At 60.7% G+C, this 24,567-nt stretch overlaps 1 protein-coding gene across 4 annotated transcripts in view; it reads right to left on the bottom strand.

Annotated features, from left to right (window-relative positions):
* The window catches only part of COL18A1 (collagen type XVIII alpha 1 chain), a 93,864-nt gene that overhangs the window by 8,613 nt on the left and 60,684 nt on the right, over nucleotides 1-24,567 (bottom strand). For all 4 annotated transcript variants that reach the window (XM_018052213.1, XM_018052196.1, XM_018052207.1 and 1 more), the window contains 28 exons: nucleotides 21,956-22,045; nucleotides 21,068-21,127; nucleotides 18,948-19,077; nucleotides 14,449-14,525; nucleotides 13,846-14,031; nucleotides 13,533-13,559; nucleotides 12,339-12,401; nucleotides 12,151-12,237; nucleotides 11,783-11,836; nucleotides 11,484-11,642; nucleotides 10,571-10,633; nucleotides 9,744-9,770; nucleotides 8,293-8,424; nucleotides 7,879-7,941; nucleotides 6,671-6,697; nucleotides 5,917-5,952; nucleotides 5,495-5,566; nucleotides 5,151-5,186; nucleotides 4,769-4,858; nucleotides 4,304-4,333; nucleotides 4,204-4,230; nucleotides 3,961-4,023; nucleotides 3,656-3,730; nucleotides 2,844-2,870; nucleotides 2,568-2,621; nucleotides 2,204-2,278; nucleotides 677-745; nucleotides 36-78 (listed from right to left, as the gene is read on the bottom strand). In XM_018052213.1, coding sequence (XP_017907702.1) covers nucleotides 36-78; nucleotides 677-745; nucleotides 2,204-2,278; nucleotides 2,568-2,621; nucleotides 2,844-2,870; nucleotides 3,656-3,730; nucleotides 3,961-4,023; nucleotides 4,204-4,230; nucleotides 4,304-4,333; nucleotides 4,769-4,858; nucleotides 5,151-5,186; nucleotides 5,495-5,566; nucleotides 5,917-5,952; nucleotides 6,671-6,697; nucleotides 7,879-7,941; nucleotides 8,293-8,424; nucleotides 9,744-9,770; nucleotides 10,571-10,633; nucleotides 11,484-11,642; nucleotides 11,783-11,836; nucleotides 12,151-12,237; nucleotides 12,339-12,401; nucleotides 13,533-13,559; nucleotides 13,846-14,031; nucleotides 14,449-14,525; nucleotides 18,948-19,077; nucleotides 21,068-21,127; nucleotides 21,956-22,045 — 1,942 coding nt within the window. The remainder of the gene's footprint in view (nucleotides 1-35; nucleotides 79-676; nucleotides 746-2,203; nucleotides 2,279-2,567; nucleotides 2,622-2,843; nucleotides 2,871-3,655; nucleotides 3,731-3,960; nucleotides 4,024-4,203; nucleotides 4,231-4,303; nucleotides 4,334-4,768; nucleotides 4,859-5,150; nucleotides 5,187-5,494; nucleotides 5,567-5,916; nucleotides 5,953-6,670; nucleotides 6,698-7,878; nucleotides 7,942-8,292; nucleotides 8,425-9,743; nucleotides 9,771-10,570; nucleotides 10,634-11,483; nucleotides 11,643-11,782; nucleotides 11,837-12,150; nucleotides 12,238-12,338; nucleotides 12,402-13,532; nucleotides 13,560-13,845; nucleotides 14,032-14,448; nucleotides 14,526-18,947; nucleotides 19,078-21,067; nucleotides 21,128-21,955; nucleotides 22,046-24,567) is intronic.

Here is a 24,567-nt window from a genome sequence, read left to right as displayed (position 1 = left end):
TGACCTGCCCTCCCTGAGGCCCCAGGATCCCTCACCTGGCAATCCCGGGGGTCCAGGGCGGCCAGAGTCCACAAATGCCTGTGAAGAACGGGCCGAAGCTGGCCATCAAGGAAGGTGCCCTGGAAACTAAGGGCACCACCCGCCCGAGGTCTCTGCCCAGATTCCCTGGAAGCCCCTGTGAGGTCACACAAGCCCCATCCCCCACACCCCTCTCCCCAGGACAGAGAAGCAGGGAGGCGGGGAGAAGGTAGAGAACTTGGGGTTGGAGCCCTGGTGGTGACATGACTGCCGCACGTCACTGAGCCTTGTGAGATGGGGGTGTCTGCCCCCCAGGACCACAGGGCTCATGCTCGGGAGCCCAGATCCAGAGAGGACTCCCTTCCCCCACCTTCATCTCCCCCCAGGGGCAGGGAGCTTGTCTTCTGACTGACTGCCCACCATGTGCAGCCTTCAAGGTGGTTGGACCTGGGTCCCACTGCCCTGGCCCCTCCCAGAAGGACCCCACCAGACGCAGAGGTCATGGCTTGGCCTGCCCCTGCCTGGGGCTCAGACCCTCTCTAGGGCTCAGATCCTCCCTGGGGGTCAACCTGTCTGGGGTCAGGGAAGGGTAGGGAGGCCGGTGTAGAGAAGAGTGTGGGGAGGAGTGTGTAGAGAAGAGTGGGTCTCGGTGACTCACGTTGCTGTCGTAGACAGGAGTCCCGGGAGGGCCTGGGGGCCCTGGAGGCCCAGGTGGGCCAGGTGGACCCTGCGTGGGGGGAAGGGAAAGATCTGGTCAGTCTCGCTCCCAGCCAGGCCACCGACACTGGACAGGATGGCAGACGTGGGCGGGAGCATTTCTGAAAATCACAGTAAAATCAGAAAACATCTAATCAAGAATGAAGCCAATTTGCTCTGTGGCCACGGCTGTCCCCTTCCCATCCCCAGATGACAGTCCTCCTCAAACCATCCTGCGGGGGGCGTGCAGGCGGCCATCTGGGCTGGACACGACCTCAGACATAGCTCGTGTGGTTATTGCCAGCTCGAAGGTTGGCCGTGTGTCTCCAAGGTCAGAGGGAGCCCACGAGGCCAGCGCCTGTGGGTTTCACTTGCGTTGCATGAATGTGACTGTCCGTTCGTTCACCCACTCATGGAAAGAGGAAAGACAGTCCATTCGTGCAGCATCAGAAGTGCCTGTTCCGAAAGGGCTCATTTGACAAAGGACCAGCCTGAGTGATGAAGGTACCGGGGCCCACGATCCCGGGACCTCATGTACGCCCTCTCTCAGCCCCTGGGCACCTTTGCCCCTGCCCTGTGGCTGAGGAGGGAGGGCTGAAGCAGAACAGAGGCAACAAGCTCAGGTCCATGAAGCAGCCAGTCCCACTGGACTCTGACCAGGGCAAGCGCACAGTGGCTGGAACGCTGCCTTGGGGACTCAGAACCACAGGAAGGATTGGACAGCCCGCGACCTCCTCCTGGACAGAAGCGACCGTCCTCCTCCATCACGGAGCTCCGCAGGTCGCTGCCCTGCATTCTGAGTCCTCATGAAATGTCCACGGTTTGGTCCGCCAGGAGGTGGTGGCAGGATGAAGACACGGTGGTGCCAGAGACACCAGAAGAGCAGAGGCCTCAACCGCCGCCCCAGGACCCCACACTGCTCGTCCAGACTGCTCGTCCAGGGAAAAGGCTCTGAGTGGCCACGGGTTCACTAGGAGCCCAGATGGGTCCAGAAGGAGTCCTGCATCTCGACGGTGCATCTCAGATGGAGATGTCACAGGGCCTAACTGGCGACCTTACCGATCTGTGACCCTGGGCTCAAAAGGTGGCAGAAGCTGTAGCCCCATAGGCAGGAGGTGCCCACTGCAGAGCCCACGTGGCCTGCGGGCCCTTCCGAGAAAACCATGTAGTTCTGTGGCCTTGGCTCATGTATGTGTATGCATGTGAGTGTGTGCTCGAGGCTCTGCACGTCTGTGGTCACACGTCAAGGCCACGCAGAAGCCTCCCAGAGTTGAGCTCTGAGACCCAATCCCTGAGACCAGGCCCCCGGGCTTGGTTGCCCCTGCACCGCCTCGCACGCCCCATTGGACACTCACCCTCATGCCGAATCCCACGCTGGCGTGGCCACGCAGAAGCCTCCCAGAGTTGAGCTCTGAGACCCAATCCCTGAGACCAGGCCCCCGGGCTTGGTTGCCCCTGCACCGCCTCGCACGCCCCATTGGACACTCACCCTCATGCCGAATCCCACGCTGGCGTCCCCCGGCTCCCCCTTCTCCCCTTTCAGTCCATTCATCCCGGGACGCCCCTGCGGCAGAGCACAGTGGGTGGGGGGCTGCAGGGCGCTGGCCAGCACCACTGCATGGGCCCTGGGGCGCTGGCCAAGCAGCTCCTGTCCCCACCCAGGCCCTCCTCGGGGTGTCTGTCCCTCTGGGGCCCGAGCTGCCTGTGAGCAGGGCTGCAGAGACCCATGCTTGAGGGGTGGGTGGTCTCCAGGGGAAGGGCAGCAATGGGGCTGTAGTCCACTCCCCTCTGCGCCCACTCTCCGCATGGGCCTGGGCTGATGCCTGCACCTGGCTTCAGACCCAGGGACCTACCGGCCGTCCAGGGAATCCGATCTCTCCCTTGTGCCCGGGCCGCCCATACGGACCCTGTGGGGGGAGGGGGAGACCAGGTTTCAGGTGGGCAGGAACGAGACCCCCGTCTGGGGTCTCCCTCCTGACACCTGCCCCCCATTCAGAGGTGCAGCCGGATGTCAGCTCGGCTCCCCGCCAACCCAGCAGTCAGGCAGGCAGCAGTGCCCTCCGCAGCCTCCTGTGTGCTTTCACACCCAGCGCAAGTGTGTGCACTTTGGGGAAGCCTAGTCTACTCACCGGGGGTCCTCGGAAGCCGGGCTCACCCTGAACAGAAAATCAGAGGCACCGTTAAGTGGCTTCAGGTCACCCCCTAGCAGGCAGCCCCGAGGGGTCCCTGTGTCCCTGAACGCCTGCAGTGGAGCCCAGGAACGGAAGCAAAGAACTAGAGGGAGGGGGCTGTGGCTGGGGGTTGTGTCCTGGGCACGTGCACGGGGCACACGCCAGGGGTCCTGAAGCTTGAGGGGCCGGCCCTGCAGTCCAGGCTGGGGTTTGCGGGCCCCCTGTAGCCCTGTCCCCAGCAGCCTGCTGGTCTGGGCCCAGCTCTCCCCAGGGCTGGGGGTCACCTGCTGGGAGCAGGGGACCCAGGGCACAGGCTCCCCAAGGGACCCACTCCTGAGCCCAGCCATTCTTGGCTCCCTCCTGAGGAAGGAAGGCTGGACCCCAGCCCTAGTGGTGATGCCTTCAGAGGCTGAGGGCCAGCCGGGCACTGCAGGGGGTACAGCTCCCAGGGGTGAGGCCGAGGCCAGGAAACAAGGCCCCCAAGAGCCTCCAGCCCCTCTGCAAGGTGGGTTCAGCTGATGGGAAGAAGACAAAGGGCCAGCCAGGCCAAGGCTGAGCTGAGATTTAGGCTTTGGGGGCCCTCCCAGCAGGTTGGTGGGAGAGGAGCAAACGGGTGGGCGAGGGACCCAGGCTACAGAACTTTCTGGGAGCTGACCTGAAGAGGCTCCCATGCACAGGCAGGACCTGCCCCCTTAGGAGGACCCTCCTCTGTGCCGTCTCCATGACCCCAGCCCACTGCCCCAGCCCGGGCTCATCCAGACACCCCTCACCTTGGCTCCTTTCTGGACGGGGGTCAGTGCTCTGCCGTCAGGGCTGAAGAACGTGCCCGGCTCTCCCTTCTCACCCTGGAATGGAGCGGCAGGTCAGAAGGCCAGCTCAGGGAAGAATGGGCCTCGCACCCCATGTAGACTCCCCTCGGCACCAACTCGACACCCAAGGACAGGGAGCCAAGAGTGGGGCCTCCGCTGGTGCAGGGAAACAAGCAGAGGGAACGTACAGGCCCAGCCCCCGTCCCCAGGCCCCTCCCCGCGAGCAGTCACCCAGTGACCCCAGACAGCCCCTTGGGGCTCCTCACCTTGGGTCCCGGGATGCCCTGCTGGCCTTTGGCGCCCAGGTCTCCCTTTGGCCCGGCTGGTCCCTGTGGGGAGACACAGAGGGCTTTCCGGAACGGCCCTGCTCTGGCTCAGTGACCCACAGCCCAGCCCCAGACACCTGCCTGAGATCCCTGGCCAGACAGGGGCTCCTGCTCCAGTTCCTCGGCCTCATGGGCTCCCCCCACCCAGTGCGGGAGGCCCTAAGCGCCCCCAGAGGTACTCACGGGAAAGCCAGCGAAGCCCGCACGGCCCTGCGGAGAGAGGACAGTCAGGACCCCCCCGGGAGAGGCTGCCCACGCCCAGCCCATCCCGGGGTGCAAGTACCTCGGGGCCTGGCACGCTTGCCAGCACTCTCTGTCCACGGGTCAGCAGAGCCATGGAGAAAGAAGGAAGGGTACCACGTTTACTACGACGTTAGCCACAGAGACCCACGGAAAGTCAGCATAAAGGAAATCCTCCCGAGGTCCCTGAGATGAGAAGTGAAGCCCCTTCCACCTCCGGGAGCCTGCCTCCCGCACCAAAGAAACTGCCCGGGACCCTGGGGCCGGGGGACAGTGCCCCACCCTGGGGGGACATGTCACAGCAGGAGCAGGTGACATGCAGACAAACGGCACAAGCAGTGGGCAGCTCCAGAAGCCCCGACCTCCACCCGAGAAGCCCCGCGGAATCAGCAGAATGGGACCTCATGTCTCTGGGGGTTGTTCCATGGGGGAGGACTGGAGGCCCTGATGACCGCAACCAGCCCTGGGGGGCCAGGCAGAGCGTGTGCCCACCCACTCAGGTCCTTACGTCCTGCTCCGACACGTAGACGACAGGTCCTGGGGGTCCAGGGGGTCCCGGGAGTCCTGGCTGCCCCACTCCATCCTTCCCTGGGTCTCCCTGGAAGAGAAAGCCAGTGATCCACACTTGCGTTTCCTGTAGGGGGTGAACTGCAGCCCAGCTGGCACTTGGGAGGGCTCCCAGTGCCCACGGGGTGTGAGGAGGTGCCTGGAGGCTGAGCACAGTGGTCTCGAGAGTGGCCCCCCACCCCAGGCAGGGCAGGCTCTGAGCCTGGATCCTCACCCCAAGTCTCCAAGGCCTCATGGGTGGGCCTAGGGCAGAGGACAGCAGCCCTGGTCCCGCCATGCACCAGCCAGCCCATCCATCAATTCCCACAACCCCCCACACTCACTTTCTCTCCCTGAGTCCCCTTTTCTCCTTTTGGTCCCTGTGGAGACAGAAAGGAAATAGTTTATCATACACAGAACATGAGCCCCGCTTCCTGGAGACCTCGGGCCTCTGGGACTGGCCTTGAGTGAACACGTGGAGTTTTTCTTCACTGACCATGTGGGACCTGAGGTGGGGTGTTAGCTATGCAGGAAACTTCTCTGGCAGCCTGGACCCCCAACTCACGTCCCCTAGAGCTGGGGTCTCTGGTCCCCGTGGGGACACTGAGATACACGCTGCGGTGCTAGCTCTCATCCCTGTGTGGCGACCTTGGGGCTATCAGCCCTGTAGCCCTGGGCGGTCACTCACCTGGGGTCCAGCTGCACCCTCTCTGCCTGGGAGGCCGGGGAAGCCAGGTGCTCCGTCTGCTCCAACTTCTCCCTTCAGGGACACAAGGAGAGCGTGCATGTCAGCCAGGGCCCAGTGGACATGGTGTCTGGGAGCCATTGTGTCTGGGAGCTGGCCAGCCCGTGGTTTCTAGGGGTGATTCAACCTGATCAGGCTCCTCAGGAGCACCATGGGGGCAGGGGTCAGAGGCCTCTATGGCAGAGCTGAGATGGGAGGGAAAACCTGGGGCACCTCAAGTGGGTGGATTTGGGGGTGGTGGGAGGACGATGCTGGGCCTGGTGTGGTGGACCAGCCAAGCCCTGACCTCAGCCTGGGGGCCCCTCCCTGTACCCAAACCAGGGCTGCTCACTGTGGATTTCCTGATCCTGAGGAAAGGTTCTTACCTTGCTCCCTGGTGGCCCCACAGCTCCAGGATCCCCCTGAAGTGGACAAAGGGTTTTGTGGGGTTGTGAGCACTGCCCACCCGCTGGGCGGCACCCACCCCTCCTCCAGGGAACCATTCAGGTGTCCCCAGACCGCAGCCCCAGCTCATATCTGAGGGCTGGGACCCTGTGCCCCCCACAGGGTCCCAGCCTGGATGATGAGGCAAGCCAGGCCACTGCACCCCTCTGAAGAGCAGCTGCACTCAGGGGACTATCACAGCTTCAGAAAGGCAAAAATTGCATCCTCCTTAAAAAGCAATTCTTTGAACTGTCCCAAAGGCTTGCAACTCAAAGCAGAATGCTCCAGGGGACCGGGTGGTGGGTAGGAGCTGACAATCAGTGGACCCCGCAGAGCTGGGAAGGCTTGTGTGCGAGGGGTGGGGGCCACTGTTCTCCAGGGACAGAGAGAGGGGGCAGAGCCAAGTGAGGATGACCGTGAGAAGCAGCCAGGTTCTGCCCAGCGCCACCCACCGCCCCAGGCTGGGGGCTCCTTCCCTCCCCTCCATCGGCACAGACCTCGGACACATGGAGCCAAGGGTCTGGATCCCCACAGTCAGAAGGATGGCAGGGCCACCGCCCCGTACCCCAGCCCTGGGCACCACTTCCCCATTAGATTTTCTTGTATTTTGCAAATTCCTCACAAGGAACTCCAAGCCACTGAGCAGTGGCTCCTGGCAGCTGCGAGCACCCCCAGGTTAACAGATCTCTCACTGACCTTGACTCCGGGCGTGCCGGGCGGTCCCTGTTGGGGGCAGAGAAGGAACAGGGCCCAGTCAGGGCTGCTCCTGCTCCTGAGGGTGCAGCCTTTCCCCATTAGAAAACCAGCCCCTCCTGTGCTCACAACTTTTCACAAATATGGAGGAAAACGGCATTTATCAACAGGGACCTGCATACCCCCATACTCCCAGAAGTGGTCTGTTCTTGGCACCACCCTGCAGATGACAAGCGTTGAGTCACCCCAACACAAAGAGACTTGCACTTTATTAACGAGAAACAACGCTGCCATCCAACTGGCTGGTTCGACCTCACTCGAGGGTCTCCATCACTGAGGCCATGCAACAGCCCACGGACCCCTCCAGGGTCAAGCCGCACTGCAGCTCTGTCCCTGGACCTAAAGAGGGGACCCCAGCCCCTGCAACCCTGCCTGGTCACCTTGGCTCACATTTCACCTGATGCCAAGGCAGCCAACCCCTACTGCCCCAAACTAAGCCTCTCTGCAGCATAAAGGGGAAGGTACCACCTTAAAGGGCAACACTGCTCCACTCCCCAGTTAGCCTCTGTCCAAGTGAGGACCCTCAAGCGGTGGTGCCCAGTGCAGGAGGCCTGATCCGCCACCCCCTCTCTGGGCTGAGACTCCAAGGGCCCAGCTGGATACAGGTCTCAGGCCCCCCCGGCACCCCCAGTGGGGTCTGTGCTGGCTCCTGAGGGAAGGGAGCCCCTTCTCTGCCCATCCCAGGTGTCCTGCCCCCTGAGCCCCTTGCACGTCCGTCTGGTCTAGACCCCGGTTATCTCTGGACACCAGGCTCTCAGCTGGACCTGAGCCTGACCAGTGCACACGTTGATGGCGCAACGAGGTGGAACAGCACAGGACTGGCCCGGTCTTTATTTAGTTAAAGTTCTGCTCAAGTCAGAAACGTGGTGCAGAGTTAGAGCCATAAGGAGACGTGGGTGGGCGTTCCTAGCAAGAACCATCTCTAGGACCCAGCCTGCCATGTGGTCATCCAGCTCCACCACTGGTGGCACTTCTCACACTGGAGACTTAATTCCCTCCCCGGTGGCCTGAGGGGGACAGTGTCCTGGATGCAGGCAGCTCACCGCCCCTCATGGGGCTGCTCCTGGTCCCCGCCAGAGGCCAGTCCCAGGGGCGCCCTGCCCCCAGGAAGTCCCGTCCCTAAGTTGACCACGCCCAGCTCTGGCACTTACCTGCAGCCCGTCAGCACCTCGGGCTGTTGACCAGAAGGGGCTCCCGGAGCCTTCCATGTCGTCCTGGAGGAGAACACAGGGACCCTCAGGTCCCTTTCTCACAGGAAGAGACCTGGGTGCACCCCCGGAGAGGGTGGCTTCTCAGGGTGGGGAGGGGGGTCACCTGTTGTAGGGCTCCTGCTGGGTGGGGTCCCGGGACCCCAGACATGCTGGGCTATAAATGTCCCCCCATTCCACACTCTGAGGCCGACCCGCCTGTCCTGGGCGACAGACACGGCCAGGGGCTCCCCTGTGAAGACTCCGCCCTCGCCAGCTGAGACAAGCCCAGGTGGGGGGGGTACCACTGTGGCTCCAGCAGTGCCGGTCAGCGTGGGTGTCCGACGGCACAGGGAGCCAGGAGCTGCGGGTACTCACAAACCCTGCGGCGAATCCTGGGCCTGGGGGCCCGGGGGGGCCAGGGGGCCCTGGCGGGCCTGCGGGTCCGGGGGCTCCTGCCAGGCCGTGCTCCCCAGGAGCGCCGATGGGGCCAGGGTCTCCCTTGCTTCCCTGTGCAGGTGGAGAAAGTTGTCACCCTCAGCTTCGGGTGTCACTAAACCCCAGGCACCCCAGCATTCTGGGTGCCCTCGCCCCATCCTGCGTATGTTTTCCTCTGAAAAGCCAGGGGACAAACAGCCCACCAGGGGCTGCACAAATCCCATGGCACCTTTGTGCTGACCCCACGAGACCCTGTCCACTTAACATGGAACCACCACCAAGTGAGAGTCCCAGACGGTGCCTGAGACGCTCCTCCAGGCCCTCGGAGCTCAGCGTGCGAGAAGGGGAAGCGCGACTAGAAGGAGCAGGCAGGGGGGCGGTACCCCGCCACGGTCGGGGCGGCTGGGGGGCAGCCACTGGAGCTCCTGCATCTTGCTCTAGCTGCTTGCTCGCGTGTGCTCTCAACTCCGAGTGGCCCCCGCACCCGAGCGTCTAATTCTAGGGCCTGGGGTCTCAGCTACAGTGGACCTGACCTCACCTCTGCTGAATTTCACCCCTGGCTGTGCCTTTTCCCTCCCTGGAAACTTCACCAGCTTTTCCTGGTTATCACTGAAGCCTGTACCTGTGCACATGTGTGTGTGTGTGTTTACACACCTGCATTTCCATTTTGAAACCCATCCTTCCCTCCAGGCTCCTCCTGACCGTCTGTCTAATTGCTTCCCAATCCCACTGCCATCCTCCCCTGCTCTCCATGGGTTTCCCCAGTGGACGGGCCTGGAGCTTCACCACCTAAGCAGCATCCTGGGGACAGGCGCTCACACCTGGGGAGGCTTCAGATCAGCGCCCACTGGTCCAGCTCATGGATGGGCTGAGTGGGGCCTTGGGGAGGGGGGCACAGATTTGGCCATAGGGGTGTGGACCCCCCCGGGACCAGCTGTGTGTGAGAGCAGTAGGCACCTGCTCTGGACACACGGAGGTCCCAGCAGCAGCACCCTCTCCCCTGCAGCTCCTCCCCCCACAGTCCACCTCACCCCGCAGGCCCCATCCCTCCTGCAACTCCCCCCCTGCAGCTCCTCCCCCATCCCCGCAGTCCCCACCCCCCCAGTCCCCCTCCCCCCTGCAGCCTCCTTCTCCCCTGCATTCCCCCATCTTTTGGGTTTGGCTGGGTTACCAGCTCCTGAGCACATCTGCTCTCACGCCATCCCTAGACAAGAGCTTGGGTGGAAATGGTCTTGCAGGACAAACGTGGCACCTAGTGCCGGGCAGTTCAGGACTGGACCCCACAATCAGTGCCTGGGGGTTGACTCTCCTGGCTGCTGTGCTTCCAACCCACACCCTTGCCCGGGTCCATCCCACTCAGGCAGAACAGCAGCACCAGGCTTCATCTGTACCTTGGGTCCTGGGGCGCCCGCCTCACCCTGCAGGAGGAGAGAGCAGTTACTCCGCAGTCGGACCAGGAGCTTCGTCCCAGCCCACCGACTTTCTCTAAAATTTCCAGGGTCTCCTCGTTGCCCTCGCAAAACCCTGGCTCTTCCAGCCATTGTCCACCCCTCCCCCACTTCAGATGGGAACAGAGGCTCCAGGGGAGGCTCAGTCTTGAGGAGGCAGAGGTGACCTCGCTGCCCAATTGTGAACACCAACCCCCCCCACCACACACCCAGGAGGAGAGTCCTTCTAGCTCAGTAGCTGCAGAACTCTGAGCACAGAGGGTTTCCTAACACCAGCTCCTCTGCTGAGCCTCAGATAGCCGGGTTCTCAGGAAGGATCATGGGGAGCATCGTCTCCATACGACTGTGTGGGCTCCTCCCCAGATCCACCCCCTAAAGCCGTGTGGAAACCACAGGCTAAGTTACAGGTGTGTGCAGCCTTTAAGTTTCTCTGTTACTAATGCAACCAAAATACAAACTTGAAATATAATGTTCAAGCCAACTAAAGCATCAATATTCTTCAAAACCCTTAGGCCAATCACTGTTATGAATACATAGCATGAACAAGGTCCTGGGTTTTTACAGGAGCCCCAGCAGCTGGTTCTCAGCCAGCGAGAGAACCCAGGGCTCCCTGGCTGTCAGGCTGTGATGACCACAGCTCCCAGGCGGACTGAAGTCCTACGGCCTCTGGCCTGCCATTTCTCCTCCCTGGTGACCTGGGGCATTGCCATCCGAACACCCACACGCTATGGAGCTAGGTCAGCACCCCAGGTGCTGGGGGAGGGACTTACGAGGCTGCCTTTCTGTCCAGTCAGTCCTGGTTGTCCGTCTTTTCCTGGAATACCTGGGGGTCCCTGGCGTGAGAGGAGCAGAGTGTGGGCAGATGGAATTCAGTCACCAAAAAGAATTCACAGGTCAGCAGATGACCATCTGTGTGTCCACAGGTTTCCTGGACAACACCGGAGATGCTCCTGGCCACGCTCTAGGGAGACCCGCCTACGGAGCACATCTGAGGGCACTTGAATAACTTTGATCAGGTTTTTATTTATTTCTTCCACGTTTTTAGTTTAATTTGAACTGTCAGTCAAATTGTGGAGAATAAGCAGGGCAGCCAGCCCCACAAGGAGGGGGCAGCCTCAGGGGCTGAGGTTGGGCTGCTTGTGGACTCTTGGCAAAAGGTCCTCAGGCCTTCTGGAGGACAACACAAGGAACTCAACTCTGTCCCTGAGCACGTTTCTGGTGACAATCAGGCTGCACACACCTGGTTCCTGTGACCCAGCCTCAACAGCGACACCCCCGGGCCCCTGCCTGGCCATGGTGCAGTGGCCCCTGTGCTGGGGGCTGGGGCAGAGGAATCCTGAGGGCCCTGTGCACAGCGAGTCAGCCAAACATGGGCCTCTCTTGGCCCCCTGCTCTCCGGGCAGCAGGGCCCACTCTTGCCCATGAGAGTAACCCCTGGAAACGGCCTCTGCCAGGCCAGCTGACCTACGTGTGGCCAGGGAGGTGAGCAGCCTTGCATATAGTCACCTGCAGCTCGGCACCCAGAACCACGGGGCTGCCCACCCGGGGGGCTCAGAGAAAGGAGCCCCCAGGAGGGTGTGGGGGGTGGGGAGTACAGAGCTGTTGAAGGGGACATGTGCCCACATTTGCTGTCCCTCGCAGGCCTGGACGTGAACAAGGGTGGGAGAGAGCAGGCAGGCTTACCGGGGGGCCTGGAAGCCCAGGCAGCCCATCCCTCCCAGGCACGCCGGGCAGGCCTGCGGGTCCAGGGACGTCAGAGCTGTTCATCCCGAAGCGGCCTGGCTCCCCTGGCAGGCCTGGGACACCAGGGGGCCCGGGGGGGCCGGGGAAGCCTCGAGGGCCCTGGACATGGAAAAACACAGCATGGTCACTGCACACAGCACCGGCTGCAGGGTGCCCCGCCAGGCCTCACACCGCACCACAGGTTCCACTGGCGCTTGGGGACCACAGAGTCGTGGCCACCACAGCCAAGGGACACTCACACGGAGGCTCTCCAGGTCGCCGCCAAAACCGGACCCCTCCATGTCGATGAAGGTCTGAGGAGAGAGATGAGTCTGCAGGGGCCCAGGCCGTCCACCTCCAGCCACTGGTGAGGCAGCAGCCTGGCCAGCGCTGGGCTTCCCTGAGCATGGCCCCTCACTGACAGCCATGCAGGACTTTCCTGCTGACCCCCAGCCCCACTGCATAACAACCCCCATGGGGGCAGGAGCTGAGTCTCTGGGCCTGGACGCCCCGGGGAGGCCGGGTCTGGACTGAGCAGCACAGCCTCGGGAAGCTGAGGTCTGCAGGTGGGCGGGAGGCCCCTCTGCTGGGACAGGGCCGACCCCGAGGTAGGAGAGGCAGGACTCACCAGCCTGTCGGGTTTGAAGGAGGGCCCTGGGGGCCCTGGAGGCCCCTGGGGTCCTGGAGGTCCCCTCGGTCCGACTCCAGGATCCCCCTGTGAACAGAAGACCCAGTTATACCAGGGTGCGTGCCCCCACATTGGGTCAGGGTGGAGAACAGCACACGCCCCCCACACCCATCCTGGTTACCACTCACCTTCTCGCCCTTGGGGCCCACGTCTCCTGGGGTTCCTGGGAAGCCCTGTGGCCCAGTGTCCCCCTGGAAGACAGAGGCCAGGCAGCTCGGTCAGCAGAAGGCCCTGTGCCTTGTCCCCAGCTGAGCCACCACCAATACGTGCCTTTGTGCCCACAGAGCAGTGCAGAGCAGACGGGGTTGGGTCCCCAGGGGCTGTGGGGATGTCATGGGGGCTGCAGGTGGGCACCACCGACCTCAGAGATGTGAGCCCCTCCAGGGAGGGCGCCCCACGGAGGTGACCACAGCGTCCTGTGCACACCAGGCTGGAGGGCAGCACCCTGCCTGTCACACGCGAGCTGTGGGGGCACTGAGGACAGGAGAGCCGCGTGTGCACTGCCCAGGTGAGTGGGCTGAGTCGAGCGGCCTAAATTGCCCCTCAGTGTGACTAAGTGTCCATGCCCAGGGCTCTTGTGATTTGAGGCCCAATGCACCCTGATCCGGGAGCTAGCTAATCCAGTCATTGGACCCTGGATTCCACACACACACATGCATCCCGCTCTGCCAAGGCTCCCAGCACGACTGAGCCGAGCTCCGGTCTCAGGTGGGAAGAAACTCCTGCAGGACGTCTCCCTGCCCCGTCCCTCTTGAGTCTCTCTCGAGGCTGTGAGTCTCCCTTAATCCCACGAGCCTCCCAGGCCTCCTCATCATCGTTCGCTGGTCTGTTGTTTCCTAAATCTTTATCTGAGCCTTCATGAGTCATTTTACTCTACTTCTTGGAAATCGCATTTGATCATTTTTAAAATCCAAACAAACTCTGACCCATGGGCAGGCTGGCGAGCCCACCATCCCTGCTGCGGGCGTGCCTCGTCTTCTCCATGTGCCGTCCCCCCAACCCACACCCAGGCTGCTCCTCTGTCGTCTGTCATTTCCTCTAGAATCTGAAGCTTTACCTTTCATTTCTTTCCTTTCTTTGTTCCTAGTAGTCTACACATCTCAATACACCTGCTTAAATGTATGTTTTTCTATCAACAGTTAAACTTACATGTTGTTAACAAAAGGTAAGTTTTGTTAACAAAAGGTAAGTTTCATTTTCAAAATATTTGGAAACCTCTCCAGTGGGTTGAGTTCAAAAAATCCCAGGGGTGGGGAAGTGGAGAGCCAAAGGCCTCCTACAAGCATCGCAGATAACAGGTTCTGAAGGAAAAGGCAACTTACGGGCTTCCCGTCTTCACCAGGATCACCCTGGAAGGCAGGAGAGAACCATTAGTGGCAGAAAATTACAGCCCTGACCCTACCCTGAGCTGAACACGCAAATGGACTCCAGCCCCCCAACCACCCCCCAGAGTGCTGACTCCCACGGGGCTGGGAATTTTCCGTCTGTCCAGGGCACTGCGTCCACGCCCCCTGGCCCCACCTCCCGCTCTACCCAGGGAAGGAGGCTGCAGTCTGGGCCCAGGACCCGGCGCCACCCCTGCCCTGACCTGCCCAAGCCCCACCCCCAGGTAGACAAAGGGGAGATGGTACTCACAGGCTCACCGTCCCTTCCAGGGGTGCCGTCCTTCCCCGGGGGTCCCGGGGGCCCAGGGGGTCCCTGTGGTCCAGAAACAGGCTGTGCCTCGTGGCTGTCTATAGCTGGGCCTGCAGGACCCTGGGGGCCGATGGGGCCAGGGGGGCCCTGAGCACCAGGCTCTCCCTTCTGCCCCTTCAGGCCTTGCTGAGGACAAAGAGCAGAGGGTACAGGCTGCGGAGGGAGGTGCACACACACTCACCTGCATCCCTGGCTTGGCCCAGGTCACACAGAGGGCACAGACAGGCAAGGGGACATGCAGAGTGGCCGTGCTTGTGGACACACATGGGGGCTGCCACGGTGGTGCGGCCACCAACACAGGTCTGCCAGGCATCACCCACCCCGCCCACGTGCTCTGACTGAGGGCCTCCCCAGCCGTGGATGCTCAGTACTGCCGGAGACCCCAAGTGCGGGTACAGGAAGGGGCACAGAGGGCAGGCAGGAGCCAAGAGCTCCACCAGGGTCCCCAGGGAGCAGGCCCCCAGGGAGCCGGGTCCCCTGGGAACAGGTCAGGGGCACTGACTGTGCTGGGGGCTCTGTGGTTCTGGGTCAAGGAAGCCTCACCTCTTTCACGCTGCTCCCAGGGCTCCAAACACTCTCGTCCCATGTGCCAACTGTGCCCAAGCTAGGGAGGGTCTGAGCTGGGGGAGACAGAGGTGGCCGTCAGACCCTCTGCAGGGCTGCCCACCCACCTGGTGCTCAGCCCCGGCCGGGTTCCCTGAGGATACACTCTCCTCCAGATGAACCATCTGAGGGTTGGTGGCACCCCCTCGACCCTCCTCCCCTGAGCGCCAGGTATCTCCTGGGAGTGAGGGCCTCTGAGAACCTGACCCACATGTGGGAAGTCAGCGCTGTTCTGTGTGGTGACCTAACTCAGGTCTCCACAGGCCCAGCCTTGTCCTTGTGGATTCTTTGGGGAGATGGTGATGGTGCACATCCCAGGATCTATCAGGGGTCTGCCCACAGGCCAGATCTGGTCAGATCCAGCCTCGGCCCAAGCCAGGGATGGTTCCCACAGAACCCATCAAAATACACAGAAGAGCGGATGTGGAGTGAGCACCCGCGGCACGGACGCCCACAGTGTGGACGTTCTCTGTGTGGACGCCTGCGGTGTGGATGCCCAACCCCAACAGCTCACCCTGCTCGTCTCCCTGCCCGTCTGCAGTTCCTCTCCACTGGGTACAGGATGGTGCCCCCTGCTTTGTGATGGACAGCACTTTTGGGGTGAACTTTGAGGCTGTTCCCCTAAAGCTGTCACCCGACGTGTCAGCATCACGGAGTCAGTTAGAAAAGAGGATTCAAGCTGCGCTCTGATGACCTGCCTTCTGAGGGTCTGCCCTTGCTGGGTCCTGATCACATTCTGACAGAGCTGGATGCTGAGCCTGGGGTTGGATAGGACCTGGGGCCTGTGAGTTGACCGTGGACTGGCCCACTCAGGAAGGGCTTGCCTTTCCAGGGTCCCACAGTGCTGAGGGCCACCTGTGCCCTTGCCAGAAGAAACTGGGGTCACAATCTCTGTGCCCATGACCCCTGTGCCCACCTGCAGCCACCTCTGGGTTTGCCTTGCTCAGTAAGGGAGCCACCCAGTGCCTGCTGAGGGCCCCGTTACCTCAACCAGGGACTCACCAAGTCACCAGTTGACCACTAGAGGGCCCCCACACTGCCCGAGATGGCCCAGGGAGGAACCCTCCCAGGTGTTCAGTATGGTTTAAGGCAAAATTCAAATCCCCGCCTCAGAAAACATTTAAAAGCGGCAAAACATCACTCAGAGAAAGTAAAGACCTAAATAAGCCAAAGGAGACAGATCCCTGAATGCGGGGTCAGAAAACTGGACATTAGCTGACGTCCAGGCCCAGCCCCACACTGACCGGCACTGTCAGTGAGGATCTGAAATTCATACAAGGTGCAAAGCACACAGAACACCAAAGTGGATTTGTGAAGGAAGAGCAAGGCGGGAGGATCCACACCACCCGGGCCAGGCTTATCCTAAAGTGGGCAGCACCCCGTGAAACGACTGTGAAGACGCTGAGACAGGGTCCCTACGGAGCAGAGTCGAGACATGCGCACAGCTGTGCACAGCAAAGCCCCGGGGCGATGCAGGGGCGGGCAGACGGTCCTTCCAGCAAACGTGCTGGAGCCACCTGCAGAGCCGCGTCCGTGGGTCAGCGCCCCAGGTGAAATCTAAAACTGTGCCAGCCTCTCAGACATGACGCCAACACTGAGACTCATAGAGACAGACTGATATGGGGGCTTCCCTGGAGGTCCAGCGGTTAGAACTCGCACTTCCATTGCAGGGGCACATGTTCAATCCCTGGTCAGGGAACTAAGATCCCACAAGCCGTGCGTGCATGCTAAGTCGCTTCAGTGGTGTCCGACTCTTTGTGACCCTATGGACTGTAGCCCATCAGGCTCCCCTGTCCATGAAATTCTCCAGAAAAGAATACTGGAGTGGGTTGCCATTTCCTTCTCCAGGGAACCTTCCTGACCCAGGGACGGATCCTATGTCTCCTGCGATTCCTGCACTGCAGGCGGATTCTTTACCGCTGTGCCACTGGGGAAGCCCCGCAAACCAAGAGATGGGGCAAGAAATAAAGAAAAGAACAAACAGATGCATCTAATCTCACCAAAGTTACAAGCTCGCGCCCTTTTAAGTCACTTAAGAAAATAAGAAGGTGAGCCCCGGACTGAGAGACTCTCTGGCAGAGGAGGCGTGTACAGAGCACATGAACTCTCAGGAGCAGTGCGCCCAGTAAAACGAGGGCGTGAGGTTGGGACAGATTCCTCACAAAGGAAGACACAGGCACAGCAGGTGCGCTCACAGAAGATGCTCCACGGTGCCCAGCATCAGCAGGATGCGAACTAAAGCCAAGGAGACACGGCCACACCACTGTTGGGACGGGTACAGCAAAAGGGCCGAGGTGCCAGGCACTGGTGGGCACCCACATCCCAGGGAGGTTACAGGGGGCAGCTGCCATGGCAGTGTGTGGCAGTTCCCTGTGACCCACACTCCTGCCACTCCACCCAGGTGCTGACCCACGGCAGATGAAGCATGTGGCCACGGAAACCCCAAGGCCACCTTTCTGTAACAGCCCCACCTAAAGCTGACCACTTTAGGATAAGCCTGGCCCAGGTGGTGCCCACCTACCCAGAGAAACTCTCCTTGGCCACAAGACGGTTACTCTCAAAACACTGATGCTGAGTAAATGGGTCAGACAAAGTCCTGGATTCTCTTTAAGTAAAATTCTAAGAAGTGCCAACATCTGCAGTGACAGAGCGGGTCAGCGGCTGCCCGGGAATGGGGGTGCGGAGTGGGGGGCCCGCACAGGGGCTTACAGAGCCTTCACGTCTTGCCTGAGGCGATGGTTTCAGGGGTGGACACGTAGGTTGAAACGTCTCAAATTGTGTGTTTCAAATATGCACCATTTCACACACTACTATGTATAAAATAGATAACCAACAAGGGCCTACTGTATAGCACAGGGAACTCCACTCAGCATTCTGTGATAACCTGCACGAGATAAGAGTCTGAAAAAGGCTGAATAAATGTACACGGATAACTGAGTCTCTGCGCTGTGTACCCGAAATTAACCCTACACTGTACATCAACTCTATTTCAATAAAATTTTAAAAATGTGCAGTTTATCATATGTCAATTATACTTCAAAGCAAAGGCAAACCAAAAAATAAAGCCAGACCCATCATGGAGCTATCAAGGGGTCTGGGACGGCCCTGACTGGGGCCCCAGGCAGCAGAGCAGAGCAAAGTGGGGATGGGGCATGTGCCTCACTCGTGATGCTGGGGCTCTGGCAGTACCCTAAGTGGCTCTGTGACAAATGTAACAAGCACACACGCCCCGAACACGGGGTATGAACAGTGGGACCTGACCACAGCGGTCAGTTCTCTCGTCTGTTCTTTCCTGCTTCTAAGTTGGCTGCATCAAACGTGTAATATTTCAGTAATTTTTAAAAGTGATAAATGCTCTTCTCCAAAATAAAAAAAATCTATACAATTTTCTAGACCTACTAAGTGTTGCAAACAGAGCTCTACAGGTGTCTCCCTAAGGCGCCGGTTACCCACCAGATACTGACCTGGGCACTGCTGTGAGGGACTTCGGAGATGTTGGTAACTAAGGAGCTGATGTAAAGGTGGGGAGTGTGTCCTGGGTTATCGGGGTGGAACTGAGTCATCACAAAGGCCCTCAAACCAACGAGGAGGCAGGAGGGGAGGTCGGGGACCCAGAGCAGGAGAAGGACCTCCCCTGACAGGGCTGGGCCAGGACCAGAGGAACACGGTGGTCTCTGGGACCTGAGGATGACCCTTGGCTGGCAGCAGTGAGGACCCGGAGCCTCGGTCCCTCGGAGTGCGATCCTGCCAGCTCCCTGAGTGGGAGGAAGCCAGTCTCCCCAGAGGGAAGGCAGCCAGGGGCACGGTACAGGACACACTTCCCCCCAAGACGGTGAGGGAGCCTCCAGCCCTGCCACGAGAACTAACTCCATGGGCACCTGTCACACCGCGATGGGCGGCTGTGCACGGGCACGCCGTCCACTTCCCAGTGTGTCCCAGGCGTCCAGCCCTGAGCACCCTCTGGCCCCAAATGCTGCCCAGTTTCACAGAGGTCCAGTCAGAGGCGCCTTTGCCCCCCTCAAAACCAGCTCCCGTGTTCTCCTGGCGACCCCCCTGCCCCCAGGCTGGGGAGTGGCAGCACCCTCAGGATGGTCTTGTAACCCCCAGGAAATGAGAAACAACACGGGGAGACCGCGTCCACGAGGCAGCAATGGGGCAGGCTGGGTGCGGAGCCCCCAGCAGTGGGGCATCCATGTCACAGACAGGAGCCCCTCACCTGCCACACACACGGGCCCACATACTGCCTGCACACGCACGCATCAGGGACGTGCATAGACCAGTAACACACACACCACTAACATGCACACACCAGGAACGTACACACACCAGGAACACACACCAACAAGACACACACACCAGGAGCACATGCCATGAACACACATGGCCACGAAAAAGCACACACCACTAATACACACACACAGCACCTCAGCAGGCTTTACCTCCTAACGAAGACGCCGTGGTTGACTCCTCTACCTCCTCAGTTCTCAAGTCCTCCTCGGTGCCGACTCCGGCCAAGGGTGGAGAAGTGACTGGAGGAGCCTCGGGGAGCCTGGGCCCCAGGGGTGTGCCCTGGGGGGAGTGGAAAGCAGCTCCGTTATCAGTGACACGTGTGGCCCGCGTGCTGCCAGCTTTAGACACATTTGGTTGTAAAATGAGATTTCACAAAAGTTAAGAAGAAACCACCAGGGACTCCATCTTGGAAAAGAAGAAGCTCCAGGCCCCTCCAGGGCCATTTTCTTCTGAGCAGCTCACACGGTGGGGGTCTCCTCGCCCTGAAGCCCCCATACCCGGAGGGATGGACCCTACCCTCCCTCATCCCCCATTCAGAGCCCAGGACGGCCCCTCAGAACTCAAGCAGCCTTGGCTCCTGCCTGTGGTCTTGACGGTGACAGGCATGTGGCCATCACCATGCACCAGAGGGGTGGTCGCATCTGTCCTTGGTGACGGTCCTGACTTGGCACCCAAGGCCCAGTGATTCCACCTGCCCCCCATCCCAACCCCAAGGGATGAGGCAGACTCTGCCCTGAAAACTCTATTCCCTGTCCCCAGAGAACCTGGGGCTTCTAGGGCTCTGCCCTGAAAACCCACTCCAGTATTCTTGCCTAGAGAATCCTGTGGACAGAGGAGCCTGATGGGCTGCTGTCCATGCTATGGGGTCGCACAGAGCCAGACACGACTGAAGCGACTTAGCATGCATGCATGCATTGGAGAAGGACATGGCAACCCACTCCAGTATTCCTGCCTGGAGAATCCCAGGGACAGAGGAGCCTGTGGGCTGCCATCTATGGGGTCGCAGAGTTGGACACGACTGAAGCAACTTAGCAGCAGCAGCAGCCCTGAAAACTCACTTCCCTGCCCTGGGGCCTTCGGGGCTTTGAGGGTGAGTGCACAGCAGCAAGGCGCTTCCTGTCCACACTCGGGCGTCACGGGGTGTCACTGAGTGTGGACTCCCTGTCCGCACTCAGCAAGCGCTCCCTGGGGATACTGCTCCGGAGACATTGCTGCCCACGTGCCTGGAACCAGGGACGCCATGAGGCTCGTCCGGTGGGCGAGCGGCCCCCCGGGCAGACACAAGGCCTCCCTTGCAGCCAGAACCCTCTGATGTGGGCGAGGTCCTCCGGGACCCCACGTCAGTCAGTCACGCTGACACCCGAGACCCCCTGGGTGTGGGAGAGCGGAGGCCCAGAGGACCACAGAGGGCGCACTGAGGGTGCTGAGAGACTGAGCGTGCCCAGGGCCAGGCCAGGCCTGCACAGCAGCTCCCGCATGGCCCCTCCGACTCCTTCCTGCAGCCTCAGCCAGGTTTTGTGGAGCTGGAGCTGGCAAGGGCAGCCGGCTAGTTAGCACACTGCAGGCTGATAACTCCCTCTCTGACCGCCCCCCCAATCTGTTGAGAGGCTGCATGGTTGCAGCACTTGACACCCTGGCACCAGCATGGTGGGGACACTGCTGTCTCCGTGGTTTGTACCTGGGGCCCCTGGGTAGACAGCTGAGGAGAGGACAGGCAGGGATGCTGTGGGTACCACCCACTGACACTGTCCAGGGGTCTGCCAGGCGCCAGAGCCAGCGCTGCTCTAGCAAGTGCAAAGCCAGGGAGGCCCCAGTGCCCCTGGAATCAGGGGGTCCGCTGACCACTCACCCCAGGGCAGCTCAGCACTCCACCCTGTCACAGCCCTGTGACACCTGAGCCCTGGAGGAGATGACACTAGGGGTGGGGTGGGACACACGGTGGGTCCAGATGGGAGAGGGGGGCATCCTTCCCGAGGTACCCCAGCCTGTGTGCTATTCCAGGCAGTGGGGGCTACACAGCAGGGTCACCCCTGGGTCCCCCATGGCCCCGCATGCTGATAGGAGACGCAAACACAGACACCCGAGGAAGGCCTGGGCCAGGCTCCAGGCTGGAACGGACATTCCCTCCCAGGAGGGAGCAGATGGGAAGGTGCAGCCCCGACTCAGCCTGAGTCTGGTCCCGCATCTCCAGCGCAAGTTTGTCCTGAGAAGCCACACACACGTGTGCACAGGTGTGCTCGATGCCTCATCCGCAGGCCCCAGCACTTACCAACTCCTCCCGGGGATGCTCCTGGGTCTCCATGAGTCCGCTGCCCAGGTCTCCAGACGCCTGTGGGGTTGACAGGAAACAAGTTGATGGCAGAAGCCCCCAGCCCCCCAGAGCTCAGGGTCAGGGGGAGGGCAGGCCATGAGGAGGTCAGCCAGTCATTGACAAGGCTCGTGTCCATCAGGCTTCTTAGGACGAATGGCTTTTAGGAAACCAATGCAGCCCCTGGCCGGACACCTAAAGACCTGTTTGGAGGGTATCCCTTCCTCTCCTGTCCTGGGACGCTATCTTGGGAAACGGCCCGGAGGGGAGGCCCAGCACGGGGATCCTCGGGGCTGGGACATGGCTGCAGGCCCCACTCTCTGGACCAGTCACTGCACATGGCTGGACCGTCTCCCAGTTCCCAGTGCTGGGCTCACAGGAGCTGCTGGGACCTGGGGCCACCCCGGGAACAGAGGTCTCCTGCCCATCTGTCCTTCACACAGAGAACTGGTGTGTCTTCTGCCTTAGGCCCCAGGGACTGTGTGCACACATACACGTGACCGCACACACACACACTTTTTGCTCTGGCAACTACCAGTGATGCTATCACCCAATGGGCTCCCCAGGCATGATTTTTAACTTTTATGTTCCATGAATGTTTCTATGTGGAAAGTTCCAGGCAAGGGAGGTTCACCTGGGAGTCCCCAGGGTGACATTATGGGCAGATAGAAATGTGATCACAGGTAACATCCACCCGAAGTGGCAACTGTCAAAGACCTCTCTGGTCCCAATCATTTTGGGGCTTCCAGGAAAGGCCCACCACATCCTGGCCTGGGCCCTTCCTCCCACAGAGCAAAGGGGAGGGAGGAGGAGGGGGGCCCCCGCCCGAGCCAGGCAGTGGCCACTCACCCCATCATCATCGTCGTCCTCGTCCTCGTCCTGGCACTGCCGGGGGCTCACCCGAGGATCCCTGCGCAACCTCAGCTCTGAGATCAGACCCTGAACACAGAGGGAGAGGAGGGTCACCAGGGGTCCTGGGACAGAAGACCCCGACTCAGGCCAGGCCCAGCTCAGAGCCAGGCATGTCTGAGGTCGGGTCCAGCGGAGACACCACAGAGGGTAATGTCACAGCAGGTGACACCACCCACTCCCTCTCTCTTCCCAAGGATGCTCATCAGCCTCTGGATGGTACCACGCACTCCCTCATGTGGTCCCAGCGTGGCACCGGGCGCCTGGACATAGCATGAGCAGAGAAGAGGTCATCGGCGTGCAGTGTCCCCAGAGACAGCGTCTCCTCGGGGCATGAGGCGGACGGCACTGGGCAGTGTCCTGAACCATGAGTGCGGACAACTGCTTGTGGAGAGGACTGGGATCATCCCTCCAACAGGAAGCCTGAGGCAGGGCAGGGCCACGGCCAGCTGGGCTAGCACGATGGCCAAGGACCTCAGCCCGGCCACACCGGGGCCCCCACTGCAAGGTGTCCTGCTCCCACAGGGCGACGCGACCGCACGTTCTGAATCGTGGTTGGGATCTCGGGCCCGTGTGTGAGGCCACAGGATCCAGGCCTTCGATGTCCTCTCTAGCTTTCCTGCCTGGAGGTCCTGAGTGTTCACAAACGCTTTTCTGGTGTTTCTTTTGTTTTCTATTGAACATCTTCATCCATGGGGATGGATCACCGCATCTTCTAAACAGAGACCACATTGCATTGCTTCTAAGAGGCACATTTTCACAGCTCTTAAAAACGGGCCAGCCTGGGTCAGGAGCTGGTACACTTCCTGGGTCAAGGGCCAGATGGTGACTGTTCTCAGGTCTTTGTCGCTGCTGCTCTGCGGCTGTGTCGGGATGTGAACCAGTCTGTGGGCAATGGACGCGGCTGCTCCAACCAGACTGTGCAGGACACTGAAACGTTCACGCATCACAAAATGGTCTTCTTCTTTGGTTTTTTCCAACCACTGGTACTCGTAAAAGCCTTCCGAGGTTGCAGCCGTACCAAGACAGGCAGCGGGTGGGACGTCCTGGGGCTGCATGCTCACTCGACCAGCTTACGGTTTTTCCTCTAAGTGCCCTTCAGACTCCCTTTATCACCGCCCTCCATCTCATGGCCCTCCTGCTCCCACATGACAACAAGCGACTAATACCCCAAGTGTCCCCAAGAGCCCTCGCCTGAGGGCTCCACTCTTCTCTCCAGGCTCAGCTCAGGCCACCTCCTCCAGGAAGCCCTCTTGGACTCCCTCCCAAGGATCAGCACCTCCAGGGGCCAGGTCTGCCCAGCTCCATATTCCGCCCCTCGCCCGCATCTCTACTTCCACTGATAGTGAGGTCTCTGTGTGAACATGTCATGTTTGTGGCACGTGTGCAAATGGATGTGCGTATGCATGCGTGTATAAATGTGTCGTGCAGGTATGCACATAGTTGTGTGCGTACCTGCATCCATGTGCTCGTGTGTATGTACACACGTGTGTGTGCATGTTCAGGGATAAACACCTGCTCCTTGGAGGCGAATGAGGTCAGCTGGCCCAGGTAGGGGGCTGAGGGAGACGCCCGCATCCCCCAGATACCATGAGGTCATCATGTCCCCAGTACAACTCCCAGCCAGGCCTGTGGGGAGAGGAGGGGCCGAGCGCACAGGTTGGGGGCAGGCAGGTGACTTCAGCTCCACAGCGCACTATGACACCCCTTTTCTCAAGCAATCTCGAGGGCTGACCCAGGAGTAACTTTGGTAGTTCACTGCTGGGCTTCCCAGAGCTGCCCCTGCCTCACCAGCCGACGGGGGAGAGGATACCAAGTCACCAACAATGGTTTCCTCTTGCTGGTCGGTCTCCGTAGGCAGTGAGAACAGTGCCCACTGGTGGAGCCATAGGCCGTCTTTACCGTTTTGTCCACTTGACCACAGCTCATTCCAGAAGCTCAAGGGCAAAAGTGCCTGTGGCTTAGTGGTCAAGGCCCATCTTGCCTGGGGAGCTGGCAGCTCTGACTCCAACACCACGGCAGGAGGAGGCTCAGTTCTCAGATGCAGAACGCCCAGAGGTTCCAGGAGGTTCGGCAGGACAGCTTGGCAAGGCCTCCAGGGGAAGTAGACAGCCCAGGGGGCAGGTGCTGGTGGAGCGTGGGATAGGGTCAGCCCTGCTGTCCACGGCCCGTCCCCCACTGGCTAGGGGTTGCACGGCAGAGGCGAGGCGGCCATATCTTCCCAGAGGTGACCAGGCACAGAAGCGCCGGCTCCATCTGAGGTCAGCCCATGGCTCCAGCTGAACCAGAGCAGATGCCATGGCCACAGCTGAGCTCAGCTGCTTCTGCCCCTTCATATCCAGCTCCACCCCCACCTCCCTCAGTCCCCTGTCACTGGCCCCCAGGGCAGAATGCCACTGTCTTTTTCGGGATCTTGAACCAGCCGGCAGATCCCTGCAAGGTCCACAGTTAGAATGCGACTGGCCCCTCCTCACAGTGTCTGTTGGGGAGCCCAGGCTGTGTCCAGCCTGTGTCCAGGCTGAGGTCACTGGGGTGGACACAGGACAGCTTGA

The sequence above is a fragment of the Capra hircus genome, chromosome 1, assembly GCF_001704415.2.
Source record: "Capra hircus breed San Clemente chromosome 1, ASM170441v1, whole genome shotgun sequence".
NCBI lineage: Eukaryota > Metazoa > Chordata > Mammalia > Artiodactyla > Bovidae > Capra > Capra hircus.
Note: the sequence above shows the minus strand (reverse complement) of the source record. Positions and strands in the feature narration are given on the sequence as shown.